The 11,148-nt window shown below is 45.0% G+C and overlaps 1 protein-coding gene across 3 annotated transcripts; it reads right to left on the bottom strand.

Annotated features, from left to right (window-relative positions):
- Positions 1–11: 11 nt before the first annotated feature.
- Positions 12–10,703, bottom strand: C13H5orf24 (chromosome 13 C5orf24 homolog). Of its 3 annotated transcripts, XM_015875766.2 has the most exons (3): positions 10,542–10,699; positions 4,394–4,823; positions 12–2,435 (listed from the first exon to the last, which is right to left on the bottom strand). In XM_015875766.2, the coding sequence occupies exons 2-3, from the start codon at positions 4,818–4,820 to the stop codon at positions 2,395–2,397; spliced, it is 468 nt and encodes a 155-aa protein (XP_015731252.1). In that variant the 5' UTR covers positions 4,821–4,823; positions 10,542–10,699; the 3' UTR covers positions 12–2,394. The 3 variants fall into 3 exon arrangements, with proteins under 3 accessions (XP_015731252.1, XP_015731250.1, XP_015731251.1); XM_015875764.2 differs by having other exon boundaries at positions 12–4,823; positions 10,542–10,703; XM_015875765.2 differs by lacking the exon at positions 10,542–10,699 and adding an exon at positions 7,128–7,243 and having other exon boundaries at positions 12–4,823.
- Between the last annotated feature and the right edge of the window lie 445 nt (positions 10,704–11,148).

The following is an 11,148-nucleotide window of genomic DNA, read 5'->3' as shown; positions in this document are numbered from 1 at the left end:
TAAAATAATCATTAGGTTTTAAAGTATTAACTTTATTAATAAATATACATCCATATGATGATGTAAATACAGATCATGAACACTACTCCATTCCCATACACATAATTGCACACGAGTAGCTCAAGTTCATGGACATAAAAACATACACAGTATCTAATCAGGCTTTTTACAGCAGAGGACAGGGTGCTGATACTAGATATTGAACAGATTACTGTATTCCCAAAGTAAACCTGTGGAAAAGCAAACGATGAAAGGTTAAAGTATCAGAAAGTGGTTCCAAACTTCAGAATACAGATTTATCTACCTGGAAAAAAAAAAAGTCTTAAAGAGAAAAGTCTAGCCTCTACTAAAGTCATAAATATATTTAAGCGGTGTTAAAATATATGCATTAAAATAGAGAAGAATAAACTTCTTTTGTGGTCAGAAATTAGGTCTGCAGTTCAAAGTATTTATGATTGTTATCACTTGTTTTAACTGTCAACTCTATAGGGATAGCATGAAATGTTATTATACATACAACAAAGAAGAGCAGAGTCTCGGTTAACGAAGCCAGCAGACAAATGACTTCATTTCACTCTGCCTTTTAAAGCTCTTCAAGAAGGGGGAAGGGAGTTTAATTCACATCTGAATTACTGTGTACTGTATGTAGTTCCAAGTAATTCTCTTCATAGACAAATTTCACTGACGAGGTTTGGTTTTGTCCCGACCAAACTCTCAGATCTTTCAGATGAAATGAAAATATATTCCTTCGAAACAGAGATCTTTAATGGCTCTCGATACGGAGTTATTTCGATTGAACTAAATCCAAGACATAAAGAGCGCTGTTTTAACAGCAAGGCTAACAGCTGATCTTAAACACACTGTACTGAATTTCACTGTTAGCCTCTTCTGATGGATGGTATCTGTTGGTTTTTCTTTCCTGCCAAAATATGGTGCTATCATCTTGAATATGTCCAGTGCAAGACTTTATAGTAGCAAAACTATTTGGTTTTAAAGTTTAAGTAAATTTAATCAGAAACAGAAAAGTCGTAACTCTATGTATATTAAACAGTGAACTCGTATAGCATCATCAAAGAGTAATAGCAAGTGAATACATTTCATTCATGTATAAATAAGACGTTAGAAACTTGATAATTAAAAGAGATCATTAAAAAGCAAACTTGACGTGTAGATCTTCTGAACAGTGTTAACACACAACAGTGATCCTAGCTTATGAATAGCTGAATTATGATATAGAATATAAAATAAGCAATTTACCTTACAAGTTATGTTTTCATACTACGGGGGAGGGGGGAAAAGTCCAGTTTTCCCACTGGTACTAGTAAAGTTTAGGCATTAACATGCTGCTTCAGTGTTTATGTGGAAAGAAAAGTGTTGTTGGGTTGTTTGGGTATTTTTTAAAGCACGTATTCTGCACATTATACATAGGCAAAGCAGAAGTATTTGAAAATTCCATTCCTCTTTCACTTCAAATGTCTTCCTTCCTTTTTCTTCCCCTCGCTGCATGGCGCCAGTCGACTACAGTCAGATCTAAATAAAGCAGAATGAGGAAATGCCCAGCAGGACCCTGCTGGTCTCCTTGCCAGATCCCAGGTGCCACGCAGCCCTTTGCAGAACACTTTTCTACTTTATGCTCCTCGTTTCACAATTGACAACATTAATTGCTGTTTTGTTGGTTTGTTTTTTTTAACTGGGATTACATTTCATTTGACATAATTAATAAACACTGTAACGAACAGAAGTTGCTTAGATGATTTCATTATTTCATCAGCATACTTGATTAAAATTCATTATACTAGCGGAACAGTGATACAGCTGCATTATCTCCTGACACACAGCACAGCACCATCGAGTAGATGCACGAGGGAGAAATGGAACAGGAGCAAACCAGATAAACAGAGGAGGTAAGTGGAGTTTCTCCAAGGTACAGTGGTGACATGCAACACGTTCCTTGCCAGCGAGGTGTGACGCTCCTGCAGGTTCTACATTCAGCTGAAGAGGACAGCTTTCCCAGCTGAGTTCAGGTAAGAACTTAAAGCAGTCTTTTGTTGAAAAATCATCTGATTAAAAACAGCCAATACAACACAGATCCTGAGGGTGAATGAACTCACGTTAGCATTTTGCATGTGTCAGAAGTTACATCGCTCTGAGAAATCGCTAGATTTCAGACTTGTGAGTTTGCTGAGGAACAGAACGTATCACTGGATCTCATAGCTTCAGCATGAAGAAACTAGTTTTAGTAGCAGTTTAGCTGCCGTTAATTCAGATATCGCCTAAGGAGCCATCCAGTACAGCTGAGGTTCATTGTCTTAGTTGCCAGTGCATACACAGTTCCCCAAAAACAATTCAACACACCTATCGTAAAGTACAGCATAAAGTCCAGCTCATTATGTGTTAGGCATCACTGGAACACCTGAAGGCTTGCTGCTTTTTTCCTGATAAAAAAGGTATGAAACATGACATCTGTTTCTTAAGTCGTCAGCACTGAAATCAAGAGCTCTCATCAAAATGTCAGCAGGCCAGAATAGCATTTATGTTAACAAAAGTTATCAGTTCAGCATAAGCACTAATTAACCCAATTTCTTTTGCTCCCCAGATCGCCAAGCTTTATATATAACCACCCCCTCCCCAGATGCATGAGCCTACAAATTTATCACCGAGTCACATTTTGCTTCAAACAACTTAAATAGGAACTTTCTTCCAGGTGGAAAAAGAAAAAAAAGAGCTTGGATTCCAGTAAAAATAAATTTAGAACAAACAATATGCAACATTGAGGATTTATATGGATTTTTTTGAAGTCTAGATTAAAGTATGCGCACATTACATGCACACATACGCTCTCTCACACTTAAATTAAGCACATCCAGCTGAAAAATGGGACATTTCTTTTGGAAAGAGGGAAGGCTTAAGTTTGAGTCAAGAAAGGTATTTATAGTCAACCAACAACATTTTTTTTCAGCTTGCATGCATAGATGAATTCCTATGAATTACTTCATCTCTGGGGTCTAGCAGTGCAGTAAACTGCATCCTGTTTGCATCAGCTATACAGTTTGCTTTTATAAATCATGAAAATGGTGTCCTTTGGTAGATACAGAACGTCCCGTAACTTAAATATAGCCTAAGTGTCCGACAATGCAAGAACTGTATTTCCAGGAATATCTGGCAAAACGAAGCCTGAAAACTTGGCAACAGTGTCTATTTAAAAAGTTTAATTTGTAAACATTATAGATTAATACTTTAAAAGCTATTAAACTGTCGCCACCTAAGCAGAGATTTTTAAAGGCAAAAACCAGTGTAAATAGATATTTACAGATTAAGGACGTACTGCTTAATATTAACCAAGTGTGTTACTAGAATGAACAGTACTTAATTTCTTATAAAATATTTCAAAATGTAAAGAACTATCTGTGGTTTGGTAAATATATTTAGGCATTTCTAAATTACATAGCAGGATCCTGTGCCAGCATAACAAAAAGAACAGCTATCACCTAAAGGCAAATTAGCTCGTGTTAATAAGGCGCTGTGACGCTGCAGCGCGCTGTGCCAACGCTCAGCTTTCAGCTCTTATTTTCAAAAATCATTTTTGGAACATGATTTGAAATTGACTTCGTGCTACAGCTCCAGAAATCAACACAGAAACAAAAAGAAAATTGGTGGGTTTTTTGGTTTTTTTTTTTTGGTTGGTTTGTTAAGTTTCTATGGATCTGTCTGAGGTCTGGAGAAGCTCCTGTAGAAATGCAGAACGTAGCTTGCTTTCTATTCCTTTTAAAAACACACAGGAACTCAGAAGGTTGCTGTTTTTACTAGTTAAACAGTCCCAAATAATTTCCTTTTCTTTATCAAGTGTGAACTCATCTGCACCAGTTCCCTATGGTGAGATAGGCCCCACTGGGAGCCAACAACCAGCTAATTCTATCTTCCTTCTTTCAATTACTTAATGCATAACCACAAAACTAGATTTACCCAAAACTGAATGTAAAACTAGGAACACGGATATTACTCAGGTGTAGACACCTCCAGTTCAGCCTTTCTTTTCAATTATGATTTAAAAAACAACAACTAAAAAGACTTTAGAGCAGTGCCCTCTTGACACTGCTTTAAAAGTTACTGAACTGCACCCGTAGACTGTGGCATTATTTGAGTGAAAATAAAATCTAGAAACTCAAACGTATGCAAATGCTACAATAAAATGCAAGAAACATGCCAAAATCCAGAGTAAAGCAGATTAGTAAGCAGTTACTACTTTCTTCCTTTCATTCGTTAGGCTGCTTGAGTTTGCTGCTAGTTTCACCAACAGCATGTACTCCTCTGTTATGCACCATAGGATAAGGAAAAGCTGCACTGCCACAAGTATAACTTAGATTTGCAAACCGGGATTGAGCTTTAATGCTACCTGGAGGTCTGCCTGGGCTGACTTTGTATCCTGCTGCTTTAGTTGTGCCCAAGGGTCTGCCTGGACTTGTCTTAAATCCAGCTGCTTTGGTGGTCCCCAGGGGTCGACCCGTGCTGGTTCGGTACCCTGCTGATTTTGTGGTCCCTGACGGCCTCCCACGTTTACCGGATCGGTTGAGGTTTTTCTTTTTCTTCAGTTCATCTTTTGTTTCTATATTCCTGCCACTCGTGGTCTGCAGGTGGGATTCATTCAGAGCATCTTGTCTCTGGCACACCATCGGTTTGTGGCTCACTGCATGGGTGTATTTACTTTGCTGCGTGGCATACAAGTCAAACTGGTCAGCAGCTCTCACGGTGTCTTCGTTAAGGCAAGAGCTCTTGCCCGTCCCGCAGAACGCTGCATTGCTGCTGGCAACAGGGTGCATCATTTTCTATCAAAAAGAAGAGAGAGAAATCTATGTCAATAAAAACCAACACTGCACTGTTCCACAAGAAAATCTTTCAAGATCTACTTTTATTTTCTAACACAAGTGCAAGCAATTTCCATTTTTTGGTGAACAGCATCAGTGCCAGCAAATTACTTTTTTAGATGAGAAGTATTAATAAGATTTCACCTGAAGGTTTGCATGGTAACCTTTAGTTAAAAGCAACCACTTAAAGGACATGCTATTCAGAAGCACTCAATTAGGGAAGAAGTGCATTAAAGAACTGAACAAGAGCAGTTCAGCCAGAAGATACACAACATCCGCTCACCCACTGCCATTTCAAAGCCCTTCTGACCAAACCTCATCCACCTTCTAGCTGCTATAGATGTAAGATTAGTGGAGATCTGTGAGTAAGGAGAAACACCACACTGTTCTCCTGGTTCAACAGATTCAGGCCAGCAGAGATTGTGCTGTTGTTTTAAAAGCAGCTAATTAATAAAACACTCATCAGTTTTGTTGTTTCTACAGTTATGTAAGAAACACAGAAACAGGTGAGATACTCTGCAAAGACAGTGAGGCCACTGTTGGGAATATAAAGCTACACAAGGGATCCATTACAAAGCAGAAACTTCAGGAGGTTATGAAGGTGACTCCCGTGCATGCTGCTTCATGCTGCCCCAGCTCCAGCAGACAGACAGACAGACAGACGTCCAGCAGGTAGGCACAGCAGCAGCCAACGAGGTGCTCAAAGAGGAACAGGATGACATTTGCACCCATTCAGCCTGTGTAACATTTAACCACGATTAACCCAATCAGCATCCAGCTCTTCAGAGCAATTCTGTGCCCTACAGTCACACCTGGGAAGACAAACATTTCCTGCTGTGGTACATTCTCTAGCAGGTAAGGTCTGGAATATTGATGGTATTTTGCCTCCTGTAGATAAGGAGTATCTCCTAAGGCAAACAAATCTACATTCTACCATTGATCACTGAATTTACCCCACAGTTGCAAGGGTTTCCTCCCAGCCAGAGAAACAGAATACCAGAAGCAGCCTATTTACCCAGGAGAAAACCCCCATGCGTACCCTTCCCTTCTGATTACAAGGGTCACACTCCCTGCTCAGACTCCCATTTACCTTGGCTCCACAAATGCATGTTACAGTGCAAGCATTACTCTTGTGCAAATGTATGAATACGATTTTATGTCAAATAGTGAAACTGGAATAGCACTATAGTCCAAATAATAGTTGGTTCTAGCAGAGATTACCCACATGCTACAATTCTGCACATTGAATGGGGAAACGGTGGAACAAGCATGAAACCACTGTTAGTGCACATGTTGGCTGGCAAGTGGAAAGAAATGAGAATAATTAGCAAGGCTGCCTTTAGCAGAGAACAGGCAGGGTCAGCACACAGTGTCCAGGGCAACCGCGCTCTGCAAACACTGCCTTCAGGTGGAACACATGCATCTGGTCATGGTCTGTGTTACTGCCATTATTAAAGTCATGACAATGTCAAGTAGTTCCCAAAGCTTGTGTTCTGTATTTTCTTTTATTTGAGACATATTTATGAGAAGTTTCCTTTAGAAAAGAGCTCTCTAGTCTACCTTAGTCTGGTGCGGACACTGCCAGCCTCATTTTTCTGTATTCACATTGCAGTAGGGAATGAAAGAATGAAGCAGGCACACTACATGAGTCATCTGTAGAGCAGAAGCAAGTGTTTGGGTGGGGGGGATATAACTGAGGAAAGCATGGTACAAAATCCAAAGCAATGCCAGCTTTAAAATCCCACTCCAGCTGTACTGCACCAGCAAATGCACACAACTCTGTGCCCAAGCATTCTTCAGCAAAACCAGCCTGAAAAGTTCCCAGTGAATCAGAACGTGCTTGTTTTGAGCCCATACTTAAGTATGTAAATAGAAATGTACAAGCTTGTTTAAATCAGTTTTAAATCTTGCTGAACTTCTCAACACAATAGTTAACACCAGGCACTGCAGTAAACTCACTCAGTGGCAATTTGAGAAGGTTTCTACTGGAGGCCATACTGAGTTTTCTGTTTGGATCCTTCTCTATCTAGTAGTCAATTTTCATTCAAATGATGGGGAAAGGAGGAGACAACTGAATAAACTAGCTCTGGAAAGAGGTAGCACAAGAGCTCCACACACAACGAAGCACAGAAGCTGCAATGCTGCTAGGAATGAGGACAGGGACAGGGCCATCTATCTGGGACCTGCAGGTTTTGTTGCTGGGGGGTTCTAACTGTGGCTATAACCCCACCTGTCAGTATACTGCTGCCTTACCACGCTTCTGACCTGGCTCAGCACTAGTGAGGTGAGCGTGAGGTCTGCCTTGGCTCACAGCTCTGTCTGTCAGTGAGGCTGCCTCTAAGCATCTTGTATTTCATGGTCAAACTTGACATTCTTTGCTCTTTTCTGCTGGGAGATGAAACAGAAATCTTATTAAAGCCAATACAGACACAGCAGAAACTTAATAAGTTTCACCTAATTCCTGTGATATTATAACTCTTGGTTAGGCAGAAACAGTGCCTCCCTCTACCGCAAATACAGCACTTTTCCAGCTTAAAGCTGCTGAAATACACCTGGAATCAGGGCCTTTGAACATTGGAAGCTCACCTACAGCTTCTCAAACTATAGCAGGAAAGGTAAACTCCTACTGCCAATACGGAGAATTCTGCTTTTAACGACAGTATATAAAACCCACTCAATTCCCTGCAATAGCTTCAGCAGTGCAGACAGAGCTGCAGGAGACATTATCAGCACATCTTCATCACCACCCAATCCTGCATAGAGCAAACGCACACAAAGTCTGCGACACAGCACTTAGAAACACAAGCATTATTTCTGTGCTAGTAGTCGGGACATCGCTTCTCTCAATTAGAATAGCTGGAATGAAGCACAGGACCAACTCTGTTCGAGCTCCCTGCATAAAGAAGGCTCTGTGCCATATTCAGCAGCACAGGGGCTGCAGGCTCCGTTTGGTTGCAGAGGGCAGTGTGAGAAGCAGACGAGTGTTCAATACATAACCAACGCCTGAAGACAGTCAACCAGTTCCTCCACACTGTGCTTACAAAACACTTTCTAAGCATTCATTGTGTAACACAGCTTTTCTCATCCGTTGACAGCAGGTAAAAACAAACTGAAATGAGCCAAAATATAAAGCTGCTACTTGCAATAATGCAAGGTTGCAAATCGAAATTGCTCCCTGAAATGTTCTCTCTTCTTTCTCCAGTTACTCTTTGTCCAAAAAAGAAGATGGAGAAACAAAGTACTCCCCAAGCAATGCAACACATTAGAAGCACTGCCCCTCCTGGAGCTGGAGGCGTCCTCCCCATCCCCAACCCCCATGTCAGCTCTCAGCTCAGAGGCGCTGCTGCTGCTGTTCAGGCAGTGCAGGTGCAGGGGCACTTTACTGGGGCCCAGACCCATTTCTGTCCTCGATGGCAATAGGTGAAAGCTGCTTTTGCGTGCTAGTAATTCAACATTCACAATATATAATGGAAGGAAATAAGACTTAAGACACTCACATAGGGAAACCGTCCCCTGGAGAGCCCGAATACTGGATGCCTTTGTATCAACACACAGCACAGCACGACGTGACTGCACAGCACAGCAAACAGGGCACCCTCAGGCTCTCCAGCCCCAGAAATAAGCCTGTCCCACCCGAGGGCAGTTTCAGTAGATATCAACACCAGCCAGACTTTTTCCGACAGAAATTAAGATCATGTAACCACGACAATGTGAAAGAGGATGCTCAAACGAGTTAGTACAGCTTCATGAAACCGAGGACCATGTCAGTAATCTAATTAAGTGCACCTCCCATTACGTGGACACAGCTGACGGTTTGGCTTCACACCCAGCAGAAACTACTCCAAACACACGTTTTTTTTTCTGAGCAGGATGATCTGCTGTTTCCTCTTTTTCCTCCCACTCCTTGTACCAACACTAACTGTTGTGCAAGAGCAGGACAAGCCAACATCCAGACCAAAGCCGATCCAATGAGAAAACACAGCGGGTGGCTGGCACTGGGGCAGGAGAGGAAGCACAGATGGACCAAAGCTCTTGGTTAGCCAGAGCCACGTTACCTCACTGTCACCAAATGCTCTGGCTCCTCCATCACCCACCCCAGTTACAACACTGACCAGACCTCACAGGGATGACTTTGTGATGATTCAGCCTAAAAGACCTGAACAAAAGGGTCTGATGAATCCCAAATGCAGCACAGGGACCGGACGATGGGGAAGAGGCAAAGTTGGAGTCAGGGCAGCATGGAACCAAGGCAGCCATGGGGCCAGGCTGTGCCTGAGAAAGTGCAGTTGTGAAACTGCGCCCTGATTATTCTGCGGTTCTGTAATTACCAAATTTCAAAGCGAGCCAGATATGCATATGAATGACAGAGCAGGTGGAGGTGCATGTTTATAAAGAAAGTATCATTAGTGCTTGTAAAGCTGCCTCCTCCTCTAAAGGAGCTGTTCCCAAGAAAAACAGAGGAGATCTCAGCTTGGAGATGGTTATTCATCTCTGCGGGTGTTCTCGCCCACCTCTCCTCTCCCCAGGGAGCAGCTGAGAGGCACGAGGTGCTCATTCATCTCCGTGGGTGTTCTCACCTTCTTCAGCCTCCTCCCACTAAAAGAGTCTAAAGCTTAAGAGAGGGATCAAACACCCCCTAGTCCCAGCGCTGAGCTCCCCATATGCACTTCCATAGGGTTTCTGTGCAGCAGGATTAGCACAGGAGGCTCTGACAACTACCAACATCCCCAGACACAGCACCAGAGCCAACATCCACCCACCTGCTGAGGCTGTGCCACAGTGGGCAAAGGCACAGAGCTGCTCTGGGTGCTCCTAACACTGAGGTGTAAATAGCACAGACAGAAACCGTAGTGTAAGAAAAACTCCACTACTTAAATACTGACATAGGAATACATTGCTAATTAAGAAACGTACTGACCAAGAGTTCCTTGTATTTTGAAAACAAAAACAGAACAACGTCAACAGGAAGAACAGAGATCAAATAACTGCTGCTTTCTTCAGTGACACCCAGAGAGAAACACAAACTGAAGGTGCAACCATCTACTGATCAACTACCCTGGAAGGACTAGGCAGAATTAAAGGCACACGGGGCTATTTACAGGAACACAGCACACACATGTTAGTGCACCAACAAACAGGGATGGGAGGGAAGCAACAGAGCGCTCGGCAGCCCCGAAATGCATGTGAGCAGGATGTGCACGGCTCGCACACCTCAAGGAAACACATCCATCCCCACCGCAACCCCACACGCCGGCTGGTGTAGAGAGAAGCAGAACGATCCCCAGCGGCTGGACACAATACGCGGCCCCGCACCTGGGATGGGGTGAGACCCTTAGGCCGCAGGAGGCGCTTCCCGCAGGGCCGGGTCTCACTGCGGCCCGGCTCCCACCCGCCTCCCCCGCATCCCGCTGCCTCCCCGCTCCGGCGGCGCCGCCTCAGGGCCCTCCCCGCCACAGGCCCAGCCCGGGCCCCGCCGCAGCGCTGCCGCCCGCCCCGCCCGGCCGTGCCGCGGGAGACGCCGCCGAGGCCGAGCGGGCCCCTCTGCCCGGCCCCGAGCAAATCCTGCTCGAGGGCCCCGCGGCGCGGCGACCACCGGGGCCGGCTCCGCACCGCTCCCCTCCCCCGCCGCCTCCATCTTGCCCTCCCGCCGCGAGGAGAAGGGCTCCGGCCCGCACCTACCTGCGGGGATCGGAGCGGCCTGCGGCGCCTGCGAGACTGGGAGCGGCGCGGGGCGGCGGGCGGGAGCGACGGGCCGCCTCCCCACACCCCGCCGGGCGGCTGCAGGGAGCGGCGCTGCGGCGGCGGGAGGGAGCGGGAGGGAGGCACGAGCGCGCTCCCGAGCGGGGCCGCGCCGCGAGACTGCGCGGGGCAGGGCGGGGCGGGGCGGGGCGGGACGAGGAGGAGGAGGAGAAGAGGAGGCGGCCTCGGGGGCGCCCGGCGGCAGCGCCGCCATTTTCTCCCTGAGAGCAGCCCATGTGAGCCCCAGCCCGTGCCCCATTACCACAGCGAGCAGCAAGCAATGCTGCCGCTCGTTATATTTTGCCCTATTTTATCCATCCGCGTTCTTAGGAGTTTATATGAGTGCAGGGGCAGTTGTTAAAAACAAAGCTTTGTACCTTTGAAGGCCATTCGGAGCCCTCACAGAGCTTGTGCGCAGTGCTCCCCACCACCCAACCTGCCACCAGTGAGAGGACACAGTAACACCCATAGGAGGTGTCTCCCTGGGTCTGCAGCACAACCATTGCAGAGTGGGAATCTACTTCCCACTTTCTCTAAGTTATCATTA

Source organism: Coturnix japonica, chromosome 13 (genome assembly GCF_001577835.2).
Source record: "Coturnix japonica isolate 7356 chromosome 13, Coturnix japonica 2.1, whole genome shotgun sequence".
In the NCBI taxonomy this organism is placed as follows: Eukaryota; Metazoa; Chordata; class Aves; order Galliformes; family Phasianidae; genus Coturnix; species Coturnix japonica.
This window is presented reverse-complemented; position numbering and strand designations above follow the sequence as displayed.

Excerpts from the sequence above, each read along its gene's own strand:
- C13H5orf24 (XM_015875764.2), bottom strand. The coding sequence starts at position 4,820 with ATGATGCACCCTGTTGCCAGCAGCAATGCAGCGTTCTGCGGGACGGGC.